At 42.0% G+C, this 25,222-nt stretch overlaps 1 protein-coding gene across 1 annotated transcript; it reads left to right on the top strand.

Moving 5' to 3' along the window:
* Nucleotides 1-57: 57 nt before the first annotated feature.
* On the top strand, nt 58-24,771 carry VPS35 (VPS35 retromer complex component). Its single transcript, XM_081031634.1, has 17 exons — nt 58-176; nt 5,505-5,603; nt 6,817-6,913; nt 7,609-7,732; nt 8,219-8,401; nt 9,714-9,927; nt 11,204-11,287; nt 11,695-11,804; nt 13,168-13,264; nt 13,371-13,519; nt 14,927-15,134; nt 15,442-15,597; nt 17,399-17,521; nt 19,390-19,569; nt 20,041-20,280; nt 22,991-23,134; nt 23,807-24,771. Exons 1-17 carry the CDS (start codon nt 174-176, stop codon nt 23,984-23,986), a joined length of 2,391 nt encoding a protein of 796 aa, XP_080887760.1. The 5' UTR covers nt 58-173; the 3' UTR covers nt 23,987-24,771.
* The last annotated feature ends 451 nt before the right edge of the window (nt 24,772-25,222 follow it).

The following is a 25,222-nucleotide window of genomic DNA, read 5'->3' as shown; positions in this document are numbered from 1 at the left end:
GGCCAATAAATATGCGAGACTCGGATTCCTAGAAGCGGGCCAATCGAGGAGCCGCCTGCGGGTCCTAAGGCGGGGCTAGAGAGGGCGGGGCCTGGAGAGGCCGTAGCGTCACCTGACCGCGGGAGGCTCCGCGCGCGGTGGGTGCCGATTGCTGCGGGTTCGGGGGAGTCGCCATGGTGAGTGCTGCGGGCGGCGGGCCCGGCGGACCCTTCTCTAGCCCCTGCTGTCTCCCACCGCCCTGGGGCGCTGCCGGCGGAGTGCGGGCCCCGCAGCCCGACCGCGGCTCGCACCAGCCCGGCTCGGCCTGCGGAATGGGGGACAGGCCGGGGCAGGCCGCAGGCGGGCCGATCCGGGCGGGGGTGGGCGGTGGCTCCTGGCCGCGGCCGTTGCTTTGAGACGGGCGGCCTCCCCGGGGGTGTCCCGGCCTGGAGGCTCCGGGGCCCGGGAAGGCCCGCGGACGCCTCTGAATGAAGTCGGCCGCCGCCCCGCCCCGCGCGGGCCCGAGCGCCGTGGGAGCGTCGTGCGGGGTGGGGGCGTGCGGGGCGCGGCGGCGGGTCCCCCGGGCGTGCTCCCGGGCGGGCTGCCGGCCTCGGGGCCCGGCGGCCTTGTGCGAGGAGCGCCTCCCGCGGGGGCCGCGATGGGGCCCGGCCTCGCCCCGCTCGTCGCCCCCCGGCCGCACCGCTGGACGGCCTTTCTAGGGATTCGCTCGCGTGTTTCCTGGAAGGACTCGCGCTATCCGATCCCTGCGAATTCCGACGGACGGAAAGGAGACCGCGGCTTCCCCGTAACGTCGGTCCCGGGGGCCCAGGCCGACTGACCCGTCTCCCGTTGATGAGACCCAGGTGTTCCCCTGGCCGCGAGGCGGCCTTCTCCTTGGCGCCCTCCGTGGTGGCCGCAGGCCGCCGGGTGCAACTTCCTCAAAATGGGAATCCTTGTGTCTAGGGTCCGCGAAGGCAAGTTGTCACTCGCGTTTTACGAGCGTTTGACGTTGTCGCCACTGTTTAAACGAGGTTTTCGTCTGTTGGCGTGCTGCGTCTCCCCATTCGCTGTTGGTAGGCTCCTGCAAACGGGCTTCACTTTAAATGTGTTCATGCCAGAAAGCAGGGTCACACGTTTGACATAGACCACTTTCCTCCGATCGACCGCTGTACACGGCGACTCTGCTGATTTCTCCCAAGTTTTCCAGTTGGTCGTTGCTATGAGGACAGTGCAGAAGTTTCACTAGGATGTGTCTGCTTCTCACCGTCTATGGATTGACATTTACAGTGACTGGCAATGAAAGTACTTAATTGAAGGCCTGCTGTGCAAGCCAGTCCTGTGCTAGGTGAACCAGGTCGGAGAACTGAGCCAGACACAGGCCGTCCTCATGAATTTTATCGGGAGAGAGAACGCCAGGATGAGTCACGTCACAGCCCCTGTCGCAGACGTGGGCAAGTCGCTCAGTCTGACTTGAGTCTCACTTGTACATTTGAAAGCAGGGGTTGGCCTCGTTGGCTCTTCCCACGCCTCAAATTCTAGGATCCAATTCAATTCATCAGGCCCCACGTGTCCCTTCCGTCATGGATTGTGCTGGGCGCTGGAAACAAACAGCGCTTGCTCTGCCAGAGCTGAAGAATCTGGAGGGAAAGACGTGCTTGGGGAACGTAATGTAGTGTTGTCCGAGCATCGCCTTGCTGGCCCTGTCAACTCAGTGTTGGGTCACAGAGGCAGATTCTGCCTGGGAGCTTGAGAAAGACTACAGGAGGTAACATGTGAACCAACTCCTAGGAGGTGAACAGAAAGAAATACTGCAGGTGGAGAATGGGTACTGCACGCACACGTGAAGCTGGGAGAAGTGAGCGCGCCTCGTGGGCGCCGTCATCACGATTCCTGGGGAAATGGATGAAGGTGGAGACACTTCAGATTGTTTTCCCCTCATGAAGTTTCCATCCCTCCTCATCCTCAGTTCTCTCTACTTCAGTTGTTACTTTGTGCCTTAAGATATTTTAAATAGCACTCTCATCACCATGATGAAATTCTCTAACTGTGAGATGGGTTGTTTTCATTTTACAGTTGATTTGCGTTGTGTTGTTAGATTACATCTGTAGCCTGTGAGTGGAGATACTGACCAACAAAGAAGTTGCCAGGATGAGTGGAGATAATTGCTTGTGTGTAGGCAGGATATAATAATGTTGGTAACACCAAGTGCTTGTTACCAAGTGCTAGGCAAGTGTTGAGCTTTATCTGTTCATTTCATGTATGCTTTGTAGCAGTGATACAGTAAGGACTCTATTGTCCCTGTTTGATAGAAGAGGAAACGAAAGCATGTTGTTTGAATGGAGACTAATTTCATAAGTGACATGTTCATGATGACGTTTGCCTTTCTCTGTACCTTGTAACAGTGTAGACTTGGGAGGGCTGTTTGGCTTGGGTCTCAAGCTAAAATGGGCCTAATCATAAGTGTTCACTTGATCTTGATTCTGTGGTGTTTCCATTTTTCTCTGATCCATGCAGCTGCTAAATACAGAGTGGTTTGTAAATGGAGAACCAGTTTCACGAGTGAGGAGACAGACACTGGTTACCTGGCTTGTGTTTAATGAGAACACATTCATGTTATAACTGTTCCTGTTGTAGGAAGGGCATAAGACACTCCTTTCGAATAGCCGTTTGTGTAATAACTACATTGTCCTATGAGTAATATGTAAAAACACATTTCTTTGTTATAGCTTTATCTCTTCATTTGTAGCCTACACTGTAGTAAGTCTGTATTTTCTACATTTTGTATTTAAGTTTCTTTTCCTTTTAAACCCAGTTGATACAAAATAGAAAAAATTTGCTAAAATTTTATGTATTTGTTTATAGATCACTGAATCTAGTCTGATACAAATATTTTTGGAATTGTTTGTAGTCTTTTTATAACCATAGTTTTGTTTGCTATAATAAAGGCAGTCGTCATACACAGCAGTCTCAAAGGTGGAAGCAACCCAAGTGTCCGTTGACAGATGGGTAAACAAAACGTGGTACATACATATAATGGAATATTATTCAGCCTTAAAAAGGGAGGAAATTGGGGCCGGCCGAGTGGCGCAGGCGGTTGGAGCTCCATGCTCCTAACTCCGAAGGCTGCCGGTTCGATTCCCACATGGGCCAGTGGGCTCTCAACAAAAAAAAAAAAAAAAAAAAAAAGGGAGGAAATTATGACACATGCTATAATATGGATAAACCTTGAAGATACTATGCTAAGTGAAATAAACCAGACACAAAAGGACAGATATTGTAGGATTCTACTTATCTGAGGCACCTAGAGAAGTCAAATTCACAGAAAGACAGCGAAATGGTGGTCGCTTGGGGTGGGAGTGGGGGAGTGAGGAGTGAGTGTTTAATGAGCACAGAGTTTCCTTTTGGAAAGATGAAAAAGTTCTGGAGATGGCTGGATGGTGGTGATGACTAAACAGTGTGAATGTCCTTAATACCACGGAACTATACACTTAGAAAGGTTAAAATGGCAAATTTATATATAGATATATACCACAATAAAACAGTAATTATTAATGTAAAAATTTCATGATACATCACTACTTCACTCTAAGTTGACCATCTGAACTTAATGAAATCCATTGATTCTGATAATTGTTAGACCTGTTGCATCCAGATGTAAAGACAATAACATTCAAACTGTACGTGGTCTCTCTGAAGTTCTCCAAGGACAAGCCCGTGAAGAACGTGAATTGCGTTAAAATCAGGATCCTGAAATGCTGTGTAGTCCTTCCTTGCCTCTGAAGCCAACATTTCACACTAATAGTTCTGCCCTATTAGTTATTACCTTTTAAATTAAACTTGAAGAGGGTGAATATTCTCTTCAAGTTTAATTTAAAGGGTAATAACTTTTTCCTGAAATTGATTATGCTTCTGAAGACGTGTGGTCATAGGGGAACTCATTGTGCCACAGGAAAAATAGAGATGCTTGGCATTGCTTATCACTCAGTTAACTTTTTTCTCTTTCCAAAATTAGACCAAGAAAGTTTTCAGTTTTTATAATCGATTCTAGTTCAGAAGTGGGTTTTATGGAGTGTTTGTTAATCTCAAAATTAAGTGTTTTGATTGTCTTCAATAACAGGACTGACTAGATTTAACTTTCTTGTTTATGTATAAATCCTTGCCTTCCACCTTTCCAGCTCGTTGTGTAGGAGGCATTCTATCTTCACTTTTTTTAATTAAAGTGAAATTAACATAAACCATTTTAAAGCGAACAATTTAGTGACGTTTAATCCATTCACAGTGTTGTACAACCACCACCTTTGTCTAGTTCCAAAACATTTTTGTCACCCCAAAAGGAAACCCTGCAGTACTCATTAAGCAATCACTCTTCCACTCTCCCTCCTGGGAACCACCACTCGACTTTCTGCTTCTACCAGTGATTTGCCTATTCTGGACATTTCGTATAAACGGAATCACACCATGTGTAATCTTTTGTGTCTGGCCTCTTTCACTTAGCATATGTTTTCTAGGTTCATGCACATAGCATGTATCAGTACTTCTCTCCTTTTTATGATTGAATGATGTTCCATTATGTGTATGTACCACAATTTGTATATACCCATTCATTTGTTGATTTTTAAGTCATTTTTTATTAAATACATAATGTAAACATTCATTCCAACACCATTTATCATTCATTGAACATCTATGAAGCGTCCATTATGTGTCGGGCAATGTGTTGGGTCCCAAGGATGTAAAAACGACCGTCATTTATGGTTATAATGTGACGCACGCTGTAGTGGGGGTGTAACACAGTTTTATACAACATAACGAATGAAGTGGTTCACTGCTCTACGGGTGGATCTAATTCATCTCTCAAGCACAGTTTTGCTGATGTATTTTGTCCATTTTAACTGTAGATCTCTGTATTTGAGATGGGAGCTAGGTACTTGAGGAGAGAGTACTCTTTATGGTGTTCTGTCTACCACAAGTCAATAACAATAATTTCAGCTGTTTTATTTCTAAGCTGTTTAGTCCCTTATTACATGTATATATTGCCTAAGAGGTCAGTCTTCTCATAAACCAGTTCCTTGGTCTAAGAATAGACTAAAATGCAGATGAAAAGAAGTCTAGAGAAAAAGAGGCTTTTAGGGATTTAGGTAGACTGTACCTACCACAGGAATTAGATTGGGTGATGGCTGCGTTCTGGTTTGATCCAGAGCCTATTAGCAGAATACAGGTAGCCATAAACCACGTACCATCTCCTTTGGGACCAGCCTGTTATGAGAATGTTCCGTCAGTTTCTGAGAGAGACTAAGTTCTCCGTACACATTCCAGTTCCCCTCAGTAACCTTACACTAACTTCTGTGACTGGGCTTGGCTGTCTGTTCAGCAGTTGTCAAAACTGGTAAATGCGTTTGAGATGCAGAACTGCGCGAGCTCTACAGGAAAGCCTTGGAAAGGCGAGGCTGAAGCCGTAGGAGTATCCGATTTGCTAGAAGCCAGTGCTCATGAGACATTAACGGAAGTCTGCTTTTACGTTGCAGCCTACCACACAGCAGTCACCTCAGGACGAGCAGGAAAAGCTCTTGGATGAAGCTATACAGGCCGTGAAGGTCCAGTCCTTCCAGATGAAGAGATGCCTGGTAAGGATGGCGGTATGGGGGCTCCGCTGCGGTCTGGGTGCTGTGGAAGCGTTGCAGCGTCTTCCTAAGGCGTGGAGCTTTGCACTGCTTCTGGCCAGTCGAACTGTCAGTGTCCGCCAGTGTCTGTCTGCAGTCCCACCTCCCTCAGGCGCTGCATGGGGCAACTTCAGCAGGGAGCCCGTGTACTTTCATTGATATCTGGGGTCTGGGACGGTCTGTCTTCCACACCGAATGTAAGCGTCATGAGGACGCAAGACCCTGTCTTCAGGTTACCCATCACTAGTATCACCACACCGGCATCCGACCTGCATTACCAGCCCAGTGGGTCCTATACCTCAGACCAGAGGCGGGCGTCCTTACCCTGTAATGGGTACTTCATAAATAGTTGTTGACAGATGGTTTTAAATGCTTTCAATTTGAATTATTCAGCTTTGTTCCTGTCTTGAAGGCTGTTTTTCTGTCCTGAATATATTTTTTTTTGTAGACACTAGCTTAAAAATAATACTTACAGCTATTCATATATTTTCATATTGTAAAAGATAGGGTAGGAGACAATCTGTGTAGAAACTATAGATTCTCTGGATTCAAGTTTAAGAAATGGAATCAAATAGGCTGGCACTTCAAGTTAAAAGTTGCTGTAATGATGGTGAAGATAATTATATCTTACCTTTGTAAAGTGTCTTACAGTTTCTAAAGCTTAGTAATACACTCTTAACCAACTGTATCTGTGGTGTCGCTTTCCTTGCAAACAAATTTGCAAAAAGGAAAAATGTCTTGGGATGGAGAAAATGTGCAGGCCTGGAGCTGGCTTGCTTCTGTCTCTTTCTGTGTATGAACAGTGTTTCCTGTATGTAAAGGTGGTGTCATTCCAGACATCTCTGAAGACTTGTAACCTATGACAAAGCCATTGTCAGGCTAGTAGCTTGCTTCAAAAGAATCAGTATGCCAGCTTTCTTGATTGCAGGTAAAATTGGAATCAATGCAACTAGTTTCCTAGTCACTACTAGGGGTTGTGAAGGTTAGAGCAATGCCAGGAAGCTTGTGGTCTAGAGACGTAAGACTCGCTGAGCTCTGCAGCCCTGGTGGGAAAGCAGGTGTCTTAACGCTTTTTAGTAGGGAGATGGCCAGGTGAAATCGAACTTGATATTTTACATAACCAAGTTAAGTGATTATTTAAAATAAGCATTGTCATCAATTCTGTTGGTGTTCCTAGGACAAGAACAAGCTTATGGACGCTCTGAAACACGCTTCTAACATGCTGGGTGAGCTGCGAACTTCCATGCTGTCCCCGAAGAGCTACTATGAGCTTTGTATCTTTTCAGTGTTGTGAATGAACATTCCGACTGTACCTTTTTCTTGGTAAGGCCCTGGTCTGTTTGTTCCTTATTAAGTTTTCTGGGGTTCTGTCTGCCTTCATTGTCTTAACCAAAGAGCATTTCTTTTCCACACAAATGTGCTAAGTGAGAAAAAGAAAACCAGTATCAGAAACCCTTTTCCTGTGCTTAAATTTCTTGACCTGGGTGGTGGTTGTATTGCAATTTGCAGACCATTTGCGCAGGTTCTTGAGGCAGTTGGTTCTTTTTTTTTTTTTTTTTAATTTGTTGGGGTGACAATTGTTAGTAAAATTACATAGATTTCAGGTGTACAATTCTGTATTACATCATCTGTAAATCCCATTGTGTGTTCACCACCCGAGGCAGTTGGTTCTTTAAACCTTAGATCCTGCCACGCAGGACTCTGCAATGGGGGGAAGGAATTCCCAAAGGACTTGCCATTTCAGAACCTGCTAGTGGACTGACAGGCAGTCCTTGTTGTTATTGCTGTGCTTCAAACATCTTTAAAACGCTTATCGTGAAGGAAAGGGAAACTCAACTGGAATTCTGTCGCATGTAAACGTGCTCTTCAAGGACCAGCATTTAAGCTATCTGCCCACTAGTGTAATGACTGACGAGTTCAGAGTATTGCTCAGGTTGGTTTGGCTTGAATCCTTAATCGTCATGAAAAGACATGGCTATTTCTGATGAGCTGCACTACCTGGAGGTCTACCTGACGGATGAGTTTGCGAAAGGAAGGAAGGTGGCGGACCTCTACGAGCTCGTGCAGTACGCGGGGAACATCATCCCGAGGCTGTGAGTAGCCTGAGGCCGAGGCTGGGGCCTGTGTCGGCCTTTCAGATCAGGGCTGTCTAGAACACCACTTTGAAGGTTGTTTCTCGACAAAGAGAGATGAACATTTTGGTAGACACTGATTTGTTAAAGGTTTTAGAGTATAATTTACTTTTCACATAGATTATTGAGGAATTTTGGAAATAGAAAGAAATGACATTTTTTTTAATATCTCGACTACTGGAAAAATTAGTATGACAATTCTGCTCCTAATGTGTTGAGTTGATCACTTTGTGTGTGTGTGTGTGTGTGTGTGTGCGTGTGCGTGTATTTGTACGTGTGCATATAGATTTGGGAGGGTATCAGTGCGTGCCTATATCTTAAATCAGGTGATCCTTTCTTAATTGTGCGGGAGAAAACTTGGTCCCTGTTTTGTTTATTTAGTATGTTTGTATTCAGCATGTTTGGACATCATCAAGTTCTAATCAAATGCCCCCCGAATCCTCCTAGCTACCTGTTGATTACAGTTGGAGTCGTCTATGTCAAGTCCTTCCCTCAGTCCAGGAAAGACATTTTGAAAGACTTGGTAGAAATGTGCCGTGGTGTGCAGCATCCTTTGCGAGGCCTGTTTCTCCGAAATTATCTTCTTCAGTGTACTAGAAACATCTTACCTGATGAAGGCGAGCCAACGGAGTAAGTGCTTTGCTGTCTTCATTTAGTTGTAATACTTTTTCTTGTTGTATAGAAAAGTGTATAGGAGAAAATAAATATCAATAATTCTACCCACAGCCAGCCGCTGGTAGCATTTTGTGTTTCAGCTTCCTTCGTTCAGTATATGTGTGGGATGGAAAATGTACCCTCATAAAAATAATGTCTGTAGGTCATTAGAAACTGCTTTTTTCATGTAATGTAATTGAGAGCATTTTCCCATTCCATTAAATATTCGTTGAAAACAGGACTTTTTAAATTACTTACATTTTCAAAATTGTATTTACAATGAAATAATGACGTGTGCTTAACTTTCTCCATGAGCTCTCCAATTTTCATATTGTTTCTTGAATGTCTTATCAGTTTTGATAATTTATGGACCGCTAGTTACCCTAGAATATAAATGATTTTAATGGTCTATGCACACAAATTAGATACTAACTCCCAAACAGAAAGAACAAAAGCCACTCAGAGAGCCCTGTGTCTTGTGACCGATATTCCAGCACCTGAGTCCATTGTGCTTTGATGCCACAAAATGGCAGATGGTCAGCCAAATGGGTGAACTATCCCTGTGACAGGTTCCTTAGATTGAAGACCTTACTTCCTTTTTTACAAGGTCGTTCGTTCATTTATTTCTAAGGGGTATAATTCAGTGGTTTTTAGTATATCTGCATCAATTCCTTTTGTAAAAAAAATTTTTTTTAATTTTACTATGCATATGACAAAAAGTTTAAATGGTACAGAAAAGATGAAAATTTAACAGTATAGAGAAGAATGTCAGCTTATTTGATTTATTATGATTTGACTCTCAGTTTTGAGCATTTAACTAGGCAATCAGTAAAAAATTTTGAAAATTACTAAGTTCCTCATCTTAGGAGATGTAAAAATAATCAGGAAATACATGGTCTCTTCCCTCCTTCACCAAGCTTACATTCCAGTTGAAAACATAAAATCTTTAACAATAAAATGATGTAGTTACCAGTACATTATGCCAGTTTCTTTGGGCTTTTTGAATTAATGGCATTATCATAACGAGTCTAGTTGGCCTGGGGAAAAGAGTGGGGGAACGTATTTTGTCACTTTAGACTTGTACTGTGTCCTCTCCCTGGTCTTTTTTTCTCTCAAGTTTGTTCTCTCCTTGAAATTGAACACTAAGCCAGTGAAGTTGAAAGTGTCTTTCATAAAGCATTGGTGTATTAGAGGGATTAGAAGGAAATGCCCAAAGGAGAGGGACAGTAGGAAATTGGTCCTATAATTTAAATACTGTATATAAAGATTTTTCCAACTGTCTTTGCAGTGAAGAAACAACTGGCGATATCAGTGATTCCATGGATTTTGTCCTACTCAACTTTGCAGAAATGAATAAGCTCTGGGTGCGAATGCAGCACCAGGGCCACAGCCGAGATAGAGAAAAAAGAGAACGAGAAAGGCAGGAGCTGAGAATTTTAGTGGGGACAAACTTGGTGCGCCTCAGTCAGCTGGAAGGTGTAAATGTGGAACGTTACAAACAGGTTTCTATTCTTTTACTTGTCACCTTTGCTTGTGTCATGAGCTATAAATTGAAGTCTGATTTTAAAATCAAAATGTTTTTGTTAAATGGTATTGCATTGAAAGCCATTGACAATCAGAGAAGACTTAAATAAACTTAAAGATCTATTTTGAGTTTGTGAATGGGACGATTGGGTATCACCAGTTCTCCTTAAGTTGAGATTTACTGTATCTTGCTGTAGATGTACTCTAAAGCTACATACGATAATGTGGTATTGGTGAAAGGGGTAAACATGTTAATCAGTGTTTTACTGTAACTACACTATTTAACTCTATGAGGATCTACTAAGTGCTTGCCTATTCTCCAGTGGAGGAGAATAATGCAAGGGTCGACTTTTTTTTTGTAGAGGACCAAATAGTAAACATTTTTTGGTTTTGCAAGCCCTGTGGTCTGCAGCTATTAAACTCTGCAGGTGTTGTGCCAAAGCAGTTGGACAATATGGAAACAGTTTACAAAAACAGGCATTGAGCTAGATTTGCTGACCCATATAATAGACAGTCCAGAATAGACCCACATACTGTGTTTCCCCCAAAACAAGACCGGGTCTTATATTAATTTTTGCTCCAAAAGACCATTAGGGCATATTTTCAGGGGATGTCTTATTTTTTCATGTACAACAATCTACATTTACTCAAATAAAGTCATGTCATCTTCTGGATCATAACCTACTAAATGCGTCTGTCTGGCTGACGCTCTTAACTGGGGCTTATTTTTGGGGTAGGTCTTATTTTTGGGGAAACACGGTATACAATCAATTATTTTTGATAAAGGTGTAAAAGCAACCTTTTCAACAAATGGTTCTGGAATAATTAGACATCTGTATGCAAACAAAACCCTTGAACTATGACCCATCCTCATACTATGTAGAAAAACTCAAAAAATGAATCAGATACCTAAATCTAAAATCTAAAACTATAAAACTTTTAGAAGAAAAACCACGAAGGAAATCTTTATAACCTTGAATTAGACAGAGGTTTCTCAGGACACAAAAAGCGCAAACCACAGAAAGTGAAAAATTAATGAAATGGACTTTATGCTAAGTGACTTTTACTAAATAGGAACCCAGAATTTTTTGTTTAAAAATTCTTCTATAAAATTTTAAAGTTTAATCTAGAAAGGAAGTATGGGTGAGAAAAATCTGAAAGATGATTTTCAAATTAATAGTCCAACCATGCTGTTAGAGGAGTGACCGAAGATTTTGAAAGTAATCTTAACTCTTACTGTTTTTCCCCTCTTAGATTGTTTTGACTGGCATATTGGAACAAGTCGTGAATTGCAGGGATGCTTTGGCTCAAGAATATCTCATGGAATGTATTATTCAGGTAGCTGTGAACATTTGTTTTATTTTTTTTTAAATGACTCATTTTATATTTCATTGATTTTCATTGTTTTCTAAAAAAAATTTTGATAGAGTAGAAAATTAGCTTTCCTGAATGAAGAATTCATTTCTCCCACTAATAACTTGATCATTGTATTGATACATTTTTCTCCCCTAAACGTAGGAAAGCATGACCTCCCTAACTTCTAGGTCTCATTAGTTTTAGTATAATTATAGGTGGACTTTCTTTAGTGGAATATTTCTATCTGGGCTTACGTTTAGAGAGACTTAAAAGTAATGTATTTTAATTTAGTTGTATAAGATTAAAATGTGAACTTTAAGTACAAGTAAGTCCAGAATATAATGTGAAGTGCTTTTACTTGTATCACTCAGTTATTATTTGATTTTCAGGTTTTCCCTGATGAATTCCACCTTCAAACTTTGAATCCTTTTCTTCGGGCCTGTGCTGAGTTACACCAAAATGTAAATGTGAAAAACATAATCATTGCTTTAATTGATAGGTAAGAGCTTCCAACTCTGGAAGGCAGATGTTCTGACTTTGGAATAATGGATTTAAGACATTGTCATGAATTATTTATTTCTGGTAAACTTTTATTATATTAATGATTTTATTGTAACTACACTGTTTAGTTCTATGAGTATCTAGTAAGTGCTTGCCTAGCTTAGGCATGAAAGAGGTTCAGGATTTAATTGTGCAGGGGGCATGGAAATAACATTTTTAATCTATGCATTTAATTATCACGTAAAGACATTGTTATACGGACCGAGATGAAAGCTGACTTTCAGTGGGCACCAGTTTGCTTCGGGGTCTGCTTCATCAAGTAGCCATAAGATACAAATTATGGAGACTGTTCAGTAATCATTGTCATTGCGTGTTTTAAAGGGAATTCCAATGTATTAATATGTTAGTAAATCCCCTTCAGGCTTCAGCTCTACTTCTAGAGCCTTTGGTCTTATTTAAATGTCTCAAACGTGGCCCTCGATGTGATTCTCCTAAGTGCCCACGTGACAGGTATGCTGAGTACCAGTTCGTAATGTGTCCTGCTTGTGGACATACTGACATGAAACCAGACACCCACACCCAGCTTATTTTCTACAAACACTACCTTTTGGTTTATTTTAAATATCTGAGTTACCAGTTTTAAAGTCTGAGAATTTAGCAGAATTCTCCAAATCCTGTTAATTGGCCATATTCTTAATGGGAGCAAAGAACTAGATTTTCCTGTGTCAGGTATAATGTTTCTTAGCTATCCCTGCCAGTAGCCGTGGCGAACAGATAAAGATAATGGAACAGACATTATTTTGAATAGTTTAAGATGTGGAAAAGAGACGTTTACTACTTTTGAAGTTAGTTGTGTCCTAAACTTTGTATTAGGTTAGTGCAAAAGTAATTGCGGTTTTTGCAATTATTTTCAGCCTGTTAAACCATAATTACTTTTGCACCAACTTAATAGTAAAACTGCAGTGTCTTAAAGTAATCTGTGTACCTTTTGGCTTTTAAAGATTATTTTTATAATCATGGCTGTCAAATACATTTGTCACTTTAATGCATTTCTATTCATAACTACTCAATTAGGTTTCAAAGAATTTGGCAAAACCGGCCTATTGAAAAATCTATTTAAGTGTGATATAAAGTAAGAATGCAGTGAAATATGAAATATGACATCATTGGTGAAACTGTCTAGATAAAAATGAATTGAAGGAGTGATCAGCTACCTTCCATGTCCTTTGTAAAAACCTTTTCTAATGTTCTAGGAGAAATACACTTGTAGAAAACACAGAGAAGCGTGCAGAATAAAATGTTACCTATGACCCCACTACTCAGATCGCTGTATCTTTTTAAACCAGGATATTTTTTTTCAGATTAGCTTTATTTGCTCATCGTGAAGATGGACCTGGAATCCCAGCAGAGATTAAGCTTTTTGATATATTTTCACAGCAGGTGGCTACAGTAATACAGGTGTGTGTGGCTTTTCTCCTAAGTTCCCAAAACTTCGAAACTTCTCATCTGGTAGATCCTTTTGTAATTGTGTAAAACAAATTCTCTGGTTTTCTAAACATTCTAGTCTAGACAAGACATGCCTTCGGAGGATGTTGTGTCTTTACAAGTCTCTCTCATCAATCTCGCTATGAAGTGTTACCCCGATCGTGTGGACTATGTTGACAAAGTTCTAGAAACAACAGTGGAGATATTTAATAAGCTCAACCTTGAACAGTAAGTCAATGTTACACTTTTGTAAAAATCCTCATAAGGCTCTTTGTTTGGTCCCAGATTTGCTTTTCTTTCTCAATTCCTTTTTGAAATGTTAGCATTTGTCTCATTTTCAGCATTTGTTAGCGTAACATGCTTGGTGCTAGTCGGGCCAGGAAGTGGCAGCCGGTTACTGGGTTGTGTACACTGGCCAGGTAGTGGGCTCATGGGCTATAGGCAGTCTCCAGGGACCAGTGTCTCCAGTTCAGCCTCTTTTGTAGATGTGAACGAGTTTTTAAACTGGTAAGGAAACACTTTATGTTGAGCAGTATTTCCGTAAGAAGTAGTTTTCTACTAATGAGTAAGTTGTGAAAAATTAGGGGCATGTATGTATTTAAGGTGTGGAGACTAAGTTGGTTTAAAATATTTTTCTGTTTCTAGCCTTGATGTTGATACCATGGAGGAGAGTATGGTGCTCTTGCCCACTCAGAGCCTCCTTCACTGTGCTCTCCCAGGCCTGCCGCGTCCTCTAGTGGCCACTGGGCAATTCTGCTCCCTTTATCTTTGTTCCAGCGGTCCCCTTCCTGTCCCACCCTCGGTAGCTTCTGAACACAGTCAGGCCAGGCCCTGCCTGCCCTGCATTATTCATCGTTTCACCTAACATGAACTTTCTCCTGTCTGTCTCTCTTCTAGTGGTTTAGCTGCATCCGGAAGATTCCTTTCTCTTTTACCTTTTATTACTCCTTTTTCCTCTTGGTCTCTCCCACTTTTTGGTGAACCAAAAAACATTTCAGATCTTGAATGGTAACAATGTTGTATCTATACCTCCCCTACTAAATGAGTTTTAAAGTTCTAAAATTAGACAAAGAACTACAAATCCCAATCTGTGAAATGGTAGAAATGCGGGGACATTTCTCAGTCTCCACAGAATGGCTCCTACAAGCCACCACCTGACGTTCAGCCTGCTCTTCCTTAATCACCAACATCCGGAGCAGAAGAAATTGTTTATGTTTTTTTTTTTTTTTTTTTATTTTGTCGAATTGCTAGTTTTGCATGGATTTTTTCCCCCTACTTATTTTCATAAGGCATATACAGTACTTACTGGCTACCCTAGAAATCTAACTACCACTTAAAATGCTTCCCTGAGATAGCAAATTCCAGACAGTCGCTTTAACTGCAGCTGTACAACCTGTCATGACTTGGAGACTATTACATCCGTTTTGTATCAGTGGGACGTAAATAGATGAATAAATGCGTTAAGATGAGCATCTTGGAAGGAGGTCTTTGGAGTATTTTGGGGTGGTGTGATTCACTTGATCCATTTCCTTTCACGTATAAATGAAAGTGTTCGATTTTTCTGAAACAAGCCGTGTTTGTATATGTGGAGAGTTAATTCTTTCCATTCAAGGGCTGCTGTTTTTCTTCCCGTAGTATTGCCACCAGCAGCGCAGTTTCGAAGGAGCTCACCAGACTGTTGAAGATCCCTGTGGACACGTACAACAATGTTTTAACAGTCTTGAAACTAAAACATTTCCACCCACTGTTTGAGTACTTTGACTACGAGTCCAGAAAGAGCATGAGTTGTTACGTGCTCAGTAATGTTTTGGATTATAACACAGAAATCGTCTCTCAAGACCAGGTGAGAGAATAGCGACGTGCTGTGTTGTTGCAAGTAGCTTATTCATTATGTAAATTACAGGATTGGAGCTGTCTAAGGCGGAATGGTGAACAGCAGGAATCTCACCAGAAAGAATAACCACTGTTGATTGACATTTGGTGCACCTCTTGCCAGACTTTTGTCTGTCTGTCCACATGCATATACTTCCTTGGGAAGAAAGGACTTGTATTGTTGATACTATTTTGTAACTTTATGTGGCTAGAACCACTCTTGACTATGGCTGTAGGTGCTGGTGGTTTCACCCAGTGATCTGTCTCCCACGTTGCAGGTGGATTCCATAATGAACTTGGTGTCCACATTGATTCAGGATCAGCCCGACCAGCCCGCCGAAGACCCTGACCCCGAGGATTTCGCCGACGAGCAGGGCCTCGTGGGCAGGGTCATCCACCTGCTGCGCTCGGAGGACCCTGACCAGCAGTACCTGGTAGGCGCCAGCCCGCACTGTCTCCCATTTCCTGTGTCATGAATGGTCTCACGTAGCTTGTGCTCTTAGAAGGTTTTGAAAGAATCGTAGCTGAATACGCGATCAGGTGGCATCTGTGGATTTCCCTTTATGTATCAGCACGTGATTGTTTGCGAAACCCCAGAGCTCGTGAGGTGGACTGCTCTAGTTTCTTTAGGAGACCGAAGTCTTAGGAATTGCAGAAGAGCCTGTCTGCCTTTAGCTGGGTGTCCTGTTGTCGTTCCATGTTCATTTTTTAACTGTGTGTTGCTTTGAAAGTCTAAGCAACAATCCTTATATTCCATTGTATTTATGTTTCCAAGGTTTGCAAATACAAGTTGTGTGTGTCTGCCACACTGAAAATGTGTGAAACGACTTTAAAATTCAGATTGCCTTTTCCTTACCCCCTTTTTCCTAGTAAAGAACAGTCAGATGAGGTGCTCCCTTTCTTTGTCACTAGTCCTAAATAAATCTTTGTGAAATGAATAAAACATTCCCTGAGTGTTGGTGACTGAGGCTGGATAATTTGTTTCCATGAACGGTGGCACAGATGGCTGCTTAATTGTGGTTTGGGCAAAGTCGTTTATCCATTGTTGGGTGCACGCGGCTAGCTGGGCTGCTCTAATGAACAGCTTTGTTTGAGGGGGAGGCCTGACTTCCTCATGCTGTGCCTTCCTTTGTCACGGCCGACACTCGTGCCCCTCCATGGCCAGTGTGTTGCTGTGTACGGTCTGTGCCTTGGCTTAGTGACAGACGCTCTGGGCCTCGCAGCGTGTCACTCTGTGCACTGTGATTTGTACAGTGAGCGGCTGCTTGTTCACGGCTTTCACCGGTTACCGTATGTTCCCGTGTCACACACACGTGCCTACATGTGTTTTCATTTTTTGTTGCATACCAAATGGAGTAGTTAGGAGGTGTGCCTCCCGCCTGTGGCCCGTCAGTTACACCCTTGTACAGACGCCTTGGAGGCAAGGGTCGTTCACTCTGACTTCTCAGGGATGCAGCCGCTTTTCCGTCTGCCATTTCAGAGAAATTCACAAAACCCGAATGTAACACATTGTGTCACACATATTTAAAAAGTATTGCCTGGATTCTTGTAGTTTTTCTGAAACAACCATACATTCATTTCACAATGGCCTTTTCAAAGTATATTGCTTTGACCTAAATGGTCATAGTATTTTTTCTGAATTAGGAGGTAGGATATACCAGCAATACTCATAGAGCTGTTTTGTATCACAATAACAACCAACATTTCTGAGCGCATGCCTTGTGTCAGGTACTGGGAACACTTCACATGTGTTATTTGATCTTCCCAACCACCTTAGGAGAAATATCCTAGCCCATTTTCAAATGAAACTGACAGCTAAGAGAAGGGAAGTAATTTGCCCAGGATCACACAAGTAGTAAGTGTTAGAATCTGCTTTGAAGTAAGTCTTTCCTTAGAAAGCCCTTTACCAACACAGTATACTTTGTACATGTGTCTAGGAAAACATATTTCAATGTCTGCCCTGACTAGCTGTGTAACTGGGGGCGGATTGTACAACCTCTCTCAACCTCAGGCCTCCCCGTTTGTGAAACGAGGTCAGTGTCTGTCTCTAGGGTGATTGCAATGACTTTGCCAGATAAGAAATGTAAAGTGCTGACCGTAAAGCCTGCAGGCTGTATGCGTTCCAGAACGGGGATGAGGACGGTGGCAGCGATGATGACGAGAGTCTCCATTTAATTTTAAAAACAATGAATCATAGTGCAGAAAAGATTAATTGGTTTTTTTCTTGTTGTTCAGATTTTAAACACGGCACGAAAACATTTTGGAGCTGGTGGAAATCAGCGGATTCGCTTCACACTGCCGCCATTGGTATTTGCAGCTTACCAGCTGGCTTTTCGCTATAAAGAGAATTCTAAAGTGGTGGGTTTACTTTTAAGTATGTCACTACTTTTTTCCTTTTTCCTCCCTCTGTGTGTGTATTTTAGTTTATTATTATGTAGAATTTCAAACATACACAAAAATAGATAATAAAATCCCAGTTTCAGTAAATCTCAATTCATTACTCATCCCATGTTAGGTGTTTGTAACAGTGATGTTGGTGGGTTACAGTCTAGCTGCAGGATCACATGAAAACACTTAAAATGAAAGAGTCAAACAGGTTGCATTTATGCTGGAAGTTTTTCCTGTGTTTAAAGATCGCTTGTGAGACATTCATCAGTTTGTTATATAATTGGCTGACAGCAGTTTAGTTTTAAAGAACCGTTTCATTTCCTTGGAGCCTTTGAAGTACCAGCTGTAGAGTGGTACCGCCCTGTGAGCAGAGGCTGCAATACACAGCAGGTCAGACCCACTCAGCCAGCTCTGCCTAAGGGAAGCGCCAGCACTGCATAATCACCCGTCTCTCTGAAAGCCTGCACTTGAATCATTTCTGAGCTGTATACATTTTTTATGAGCTTATTCCTTTTACCAACAGAATTATGGCTTAAGTCTTTAGTGGAGTAACTTTATAGAAAACACCTGAGTCTGGACAGTCAGGTTTATGTTGAGGAACAAAGCTCAGCAAACTTCATTTTCAGACAATGGGGAGATAAGATTTATTCAGCAGACCTACCAGCAAGGCATAGCAGCGTTTGGCCAGTTTTTATTAGGCCAGTCTCTCTTTCAGTCCCTTTCCCAGCATCTTAGGGACAGGTATTTGTGAATGTAACAGTAAAAATAGCAGCGAGCATTTACTCACCGTGCGCCATTCACTGTGCCCAGACGACGCACTCGGATCAGTGCATTTAGTCCTCATAGCAAGTCTGTCACTACTACTCTCTTAAAATGAAAAGAACAGATTGCTTTAAAAGGAAGTTGGGATGGTTAAACAGGCAAAATATTGAACCTCAGTAGTAAGTACAACAATGAACCTTTCTAGAAATCAAACTGGTGAAGAGGAAAGAAAAATAAGGTTCAGCGATGGCAGTGGTGTAATGAGAATTCATTCTCATTCTAGTCATGGTAGGAATGTGAATTACTGCAGTCTTTCTAGAAAACTCTGGCAGTATGTAACCAGAGCCTTAAAAGATCCAGTAATTGCACTTCTAAGAATTTGTGCTAAGGAAATAATTAGGGATTCAATAAAGCTTTTGTATATAGATTGTGATGGTAATACAGATCGTTTCCAGAAGGGAATAGCTAAGTAAATTACGCTATGTCCAGTATGTGGAATATTTTCTAGTGATTAAAATGATTTCAGATAACTTTAGTATCATGAGGAAAATTGTTCTGACAAAATAAATAAAATGAAAGAAGTTGAATACAAGTTACATGCAGCATGAGCCCAATATAACTCTTTTAAGTGACGTACTTTAAAATAGAAAACAAAAGCATGCACAAATATCCCTGTTGCATTACATTTGTAAAGAAAAAAGAAAGGAAGACATTAACACCAGAATGCTATCATTGATTATTGCTAGGTGGTAGATTTGGGGATGATTTTAATTTTTAAAATTCTTTGTGTATTTTCCTAATTTTGTCCAATTTGGGAATGTGTTGCTTTTCTGATGAGAAAAGAACAAATTCCTAATATATAAAGATTGCAAAGCCAGTAATCTCCAGTGGATGTTCTGAGAAGACATCCTATTTGACTGACTTGTGTGCTTCATAAATGAGACAGAGAAGAAGGAACAGGAAAATTGTGAGCTCACCTTTATCACTTTCTCTGTTTTCTAGAAGTTGTATATAAAATAAATATTCTTGAGCAAGTTACTCTTGGACTTTTTTGAACACTTTTTTTCTTGTTTTAGGATGACAAATGGGAAAAGAAGTGCCAGAAGATTTTTTCATTTGCTCACCAGACTATCAGTGCTTTGATCAAAGCAGAGCTGGCAGAATTACCCTTAAGACTTTTTCTTCAAGGGGCTCTAGCTGCTGGAGAAATTGGTTTTGAGAATCATGAAACCGTAGCGTATGAGTTTATGTCCCAGGTGATGATGTGTTCCGAGCAGGCTGTGGGAAGCGTGGGGCTGTGCTCAGTCACCTGTGTCATGGTGCAGTGCACCTTGGTTACTCTGCACTGAATTTGTAACTGCCCTTTTCCACCATCTTGGGACTTCTTAATGCTGTAGTCATATTGCCCAGTTTGGAGCAGGATAATTTATCTGTTACTGGGCGCTAGTGAGATTTAAGATTTCCAGGTGGATCATGGTAAAAAAAAAAAGTTCCTTTATTAATTTAGTGTGGGAACCCTGGGTTAAACGAAAGTTAAGACAGTTTCCTTGTTACAACTTGTCGGCATCTTTACTGTATCAGCTGTGCCTTGTGCCTCTCCTAGAGGGCACGTGTGCTGACCTGAAGGGATTGCAGGACGCTCCCAGGGTGGGCTTGGTGGGAACTGCCTCGGAAAACGCTCCAGCAGATGGCTGGCACCTATAGGTCCTTCTCCCTGTGCCCACCAGGCATTTTCTCTGTATGAAGATGAAATCAGCGATTCCAAAGCACAGCTGGCTGCCATCACCTTGATCATCGGGACCTTCGAGAGGATGAAGTGCTTCAGTGAAGAGAATCATGAGCCCCTGAGGACTCAGTGCGCTCTGGCCGCATCCAAACTTCTGAAGAAGCCCGATCAGGGCCGAGCTGTGAGCACCTGTGCACATCTCTTCTGGTCTGGCAGAAACACAGACAAAAATGGGGAGGAGGTAAGGCGGGCGGGAGGTTATCCCTGAGCTGGTTACAGGACAGGCGACTGTTAGCAAGGGATGCCAGGCGCGGCTGGTGACCTGGAGGCAAACCTTTGGAGGGCTTGGGGACCTGACAAAGAGAATTGTTTTGTTAAAAGGAAAGTAGTGTGCAGAGAGTACATCCTGCAGTGAGGCCTCCACTTTGCGTATATTGTAACGTAGCGTGTTTATACCATAGCCCCTTTAAAAATATACACAACACAGGCATACCTCGTTTTATTCCACTTAGCAGATATAAATTGAAGGTTTGTGGCAGCCCTGCCTGGAGCAAGTCTGTTGGTGCCATTTTTCCAATAGCATTTGCCCACCTCATGTCTCAGTGTCATGTCTTGGTAATACAATGTTTCAAACGTTCACTGTTATATTTGTTACAGTGACCTGTGATCAGTGACCTTTGATGTTACTACTGTAATTATTTTGGGGTGCCACAAACTGCACCCACATCGCACAGCGAGCTTAATGGATAAATGCTGTGTGTTCTGACTGCTCCCCTGACCGGCCGTTCCCTATCTCTCTCCCTCTCCGTGGACCTCCCTGTTCCCTGAGACAATTACAATATTAAATGAGGCCAGTTAATAACCCTACAATGGCCTCTAAGTGTTCAAGTGAAAGGAGGAGTCACACAGCCCTCCCTTTAAACCAAAAGCTAGAAATGATTCCGCTTACTGAGCAAGGCATGTCGAAAGCCGAGATAGGCCGAAAGCTGGGCTTCTTGTGCCAAACAGCCTAGCTGTGAAAGCAAAGGAAACGTTCTTGAAGGACATTCAAAGTACGAGTCCAGTGAACACGGAGTGATAAGAAAGCGAAACAGCCTCAGTGCTGATACAGAGAAAGTCTTAGTTGTCTGGATGGAAGATCAAACCAGCCACAACATTCCCTTCAGCCAAAGTCTAATTCAGAGCAAGGCCCTGGTTCTCTTCAATTCTGTGAAGCCTAGGAGGTGAGGAAGCTGCAGAGGAAAAGTGTGAAGCTGGCAGAGGTTGGTTCATGAGGTTTAAGGAAAGAAAGCCGTCTCCGTAACATAAACGTGCAAGGTGAAGGTCTAGCTAAGATAATGAATGAAACTGGCTAGGCTGAATGATAGATTAGCAGTGTAGCCGAACAGCCTTTTATTAGAAGAAGATGCCATCCAGGACTTTCACAGCTAGAGAGGAGAAGTCGATGCCTGGCTTCAAAGCTACAGAGGACAGGCTGACTCTCTTGTGAGGGACTCATGCAGCTGGTGAGTTTAAGTTGGAGTCAGTGCTTATTTACCGTTCCGAAAATCCTAGGGCCCTTAGAATTATGCTAACTCTAAGATGACAGCACATCTGTTCACAACACGGTTTACTGAATATTTTAAGCCCACTGTTGAGAACTATTACTCAGAAATAAATAAAGATTTCTTTCAAAATATGACTGCTCATTGACAATGCACCTGGTCACCCAAGAGCTCTGATGGAGATGGACGAGATGAATGTTTTCATGCCTGTGAACACAACATCCGTTCTGTAGCCCATGGATCAAGGAGTCCTTTTGACTTTCAAGTCTTAGTATTTATGAAATACATTTCGTACGGCCAAAGCTGCCGTAGATAGTGATTCTGCTGGTTGATCTGGGAGAAATCAATTGAAAACCTGGAAAGGATTCACCATCCTAGATGCTGTTAAGTACATTCGTGATTCATGGGAAGAGATCAAAATGTCCACATTAACAGGAGTTTGGAAGAAGTTGATTCCAACCCTCATGGATGACTTTGAGGGTTCAAGACTCAGTGGAAGAAGTGCCGATGTGGTGGAAACATGAGGAGAACTAGAATCAGAAGTGGAGCCTGCAGGTGTGACTGAACTGATGCAATCTCATGATAACACTTGAATGGATGAGGAGTTGCTTCTTATGGAGGAGCAAAGAAAGTGGTTTCTTGAGATGGACTGTACTCCTGGTGAAGATGCTGTGAAGATTGTTGAAAGCACAACAAAAGGACTTAGAATATTACACAAATTTAGTTGATAAAACAGTGACAGGGTTTGAGAAGACTCACTCCAATTTTGAAAGAAGTTCTGTGGATAGAATGCTGTCAAATAGTATCTCATGCTACAGAGAAATCTTTGGAGAAAGGAAGTCAGTCAATGAGGCAAACTTGACTGTTGTCTTACTTTAAGAAATTGCCATGGACACCCCAACCTTCAGCAACCACCACCCTGATCAGTCAGCAGCCATCAGCGTGGGGGCAGAGCCTCCACCAGTGAAAAGACTATGACTCGCTGAGGTCTCAGAGGATGTCAGCAGTTTTTAGCGATAAGGTATTTTCCAATTATGTATGTACACTTTTTAAAGATATAACTCTTTTGCACACTTAATAGACCGCAGCATAGTGTAAACATAACTTTCATGTGCCCTGGGAAAGCAAACAATTGTGAGTCGCTTTATTGTGGTGGTCTGGAACTGAGCCCCCCAGTATCTCTGAGGTATGCCTGTATATAAATATAAAGCATATTCCATATAAATGTATAAAACAAGTAATATATTTGCTTTAAAATATGGCTGTGTACTTAAAAGTGAAGAGGATTTAAATTTGTTTTGTCCCTTTAAAACATGAGTCACTGTAGTGTTGTTACTTCTGTGTGTGCAACCGGATGTTCGTGATCCATTAATCACTTTACTGCTCCCTTCTCCCCTCTTATTCCAGCTTCATGGAGGCAAGAGGGTAATGGAATGCCTAAAGAAAGCTCTAAAAATAGCAAATCAGTGCATGGACCCCTCTCTACAAGTGCAACTTTTTATAGAAATTCTGAACAGATATATCTATTTTTATGAAAAGGAGAATGACGCGGTAAGTGAATTGATACTGGTGTTAGTGAACTCTGTTTTCCCTTCTTGCTCTGAGATTTGGTGCGTACAGAAGTTTATCATTCTGGTGCTTTTGGTTTGTTGTTTACGAGGGTCAGAGTCTGGGGAACCCACCCACTGGTCTCCCATTCTCCAAAAACATGCTCTGATTATATAGAGCGTCTCTAATGGAAGGACCGTGTGTATGCAAGGAAATTCGCATCCCCTTTGCTTGGGAGTATTTTATAAAAATAGTCTCTGTGTTTAGGAAACACAAAGTAATTTACAAATACTAAATAATAGCCTGATTTGTCATCACGTACAAGTGCAGAATAAGTCCTAAATAAAGAATAAATAGGCTAAATAAAAGGCTAAGGCCTTTTAGCAGAGCAGGGTTGGTCAAGATTTGTAAGTTAGATAACATTTGTGTTTATGTTCTTTTACTGGTTCATGGTGCTCTGTATTTTTTATTAACTCCTTTTTTTTTTTTTTTTTTTTTTGATGAATAGCCAGAAGTTGTTCCCAAACTAGGAATCATGTTCTCCGCTCCCCCCCCCCCATAATTACTCTGGTAATTGATGAGAGTAACACAAGCTCCTTAAAACGTTTTTATTAAATTACCTTTTATATTTTGTGGTACATGTTTGGTCGTGAAATTGTACATATTCTTTTATAGGTCACAATTCAGGTTTTGAACCAGCTTATCCAAAAGATTCGAGAAGACCTTCCAAATCTTGAGGCCAGTGAAGAAACAGAGCAGATTAACAAACATTTTCATAACACGCTGGAACATCTGCGCTTGAGGCGGGAATCGCCAGAATCTGAAGGGCCCATCTACGAAGGGCTCGTCCTTTAAACGGAAACAGGCTCACCACACTCCTGTCCATGCACATCAGTGAGGGTTTTGCTATGCTAGGTCTCCCGTCCATAGATTGTGCCTTTCAGAAATGCTGAGGTAGCTGTCCCGTTTCTTACCTGTGATGTGTTTTACCCAGCACCTCCGACACTCACCTTCAAGACCTTAATAAAGCTATTCACTTCGTAAGTGTTCAGGTCTGTCTGATCACCCCAAGTAGCATGATTGATTTGCTATTTAATATTCCTGTGATCTGTAAAGAAAAAAAAGAACACGAATATTTGAAAACCACTTATCTCGGCTACTAATGAAGCTCTCCTTCCTTTATTTCTGTTTTGTTTTGTTGATTATGTCATTTCCTTCATTACTTGGGAGTACTAACCCGAACGTGTCTGTCTCTTTGTTCTCTAGTCCAATTTGAGATGAATTTAGAGGAAAGGAATACTGTATGTGAAGTTCAGCTTGGGCTTTTCCCTAAATGCAAGATAAGGCCATGTATAATATTTTCCCTAAAACTAGAATATATTAATGCATGTTTCAGAATTTTAAAGCACCGTGGTCAAAACCAGAAGCTATATTTTGCATATTTGGACTCGACCATCCATTTAAGAACCTATGTTGTCCTCGACATATTTATCAAAATAATTTTGTTCTAAATAGTATAAAATAGAAAATTTGTGATCTATATAATTTATGTATAACCATTATTGTACATTTAGGGGGAAATGCATCATACGATTATGGTGTTTTTTTTCACCAGTGAGAATAAAGTTGCCATTAACAATTGTGGACTTTCTTCGTTTCCTGTGTGAGTGAGAGGAGTACCGCGTAGAATGCCCGTGGAGGGGAGATGTTTTCCCTGTGATAATGCCGCGTCGCTTGTCACCCCCAGGCCTTGGCCCTGGGTGTGACTTGGCCCCGCCGGGCCGGACGTCGGAGGCGGGCTTCTCACCCCGGCTGTGCTGGGTTAAATTGGGAGTCCGTTTCCTCATCTGTAAAATGGGAATAACAGTATTTCCAGTCCATTGCGTATTGACTAGGTAATGCAGGCAAAGCCTGCAGACTCAACACGTTAGCTGCTATGGGAGCTCATCGTTGCCGTTAGTAAAGACGGGCAGAACGAACTTGTACTAAATCTGATTTGACGTTCTCTGAAAATGCCGTGTGTCTGCGCGTCGGTGATGACTGAGAGAGGGAGCGAAGGGCTGTTGTTGAAGGTGTGGCGCCACCCGCGCC

This window comes from Rhinolophus hipposideros (genome assembly GCF_964194185.1).
Source record: "Rhinolophus hipposideros genome assembly, chromosome: 21".
NCBI lineage: Eukaryota > Metazoa > Chordata > Mammalia > Chiroptera > Rhinolophidae > Rhinolophus > Rhinolophus hipposideros.
The sequence above is the reverse complement of the archived record's forward strand: the minus strand, read 5'-3'. Positions and strand labels throughout refer to the sequence as shown.

Bases quoted from the DNA above. Each gene is read 5' to 3' on its own strand.
- VPS35 (XM_081031634.1), top strand. The intron at 15,135-15,441 runs GTGAGAGAATAG...CCCACGTTGCAG, and splicing joins AAATCGTCTCTCAAGACCAG to GTGGATTCCATAATGAACTT. The intron at 15,598-17,398 runs GTAGGCGCCAGC...CTTGTTGTTCAG, and splicing joins ACCCTGACCAGCAGTACCTG to ATTTTAAACACGGCACGAAA.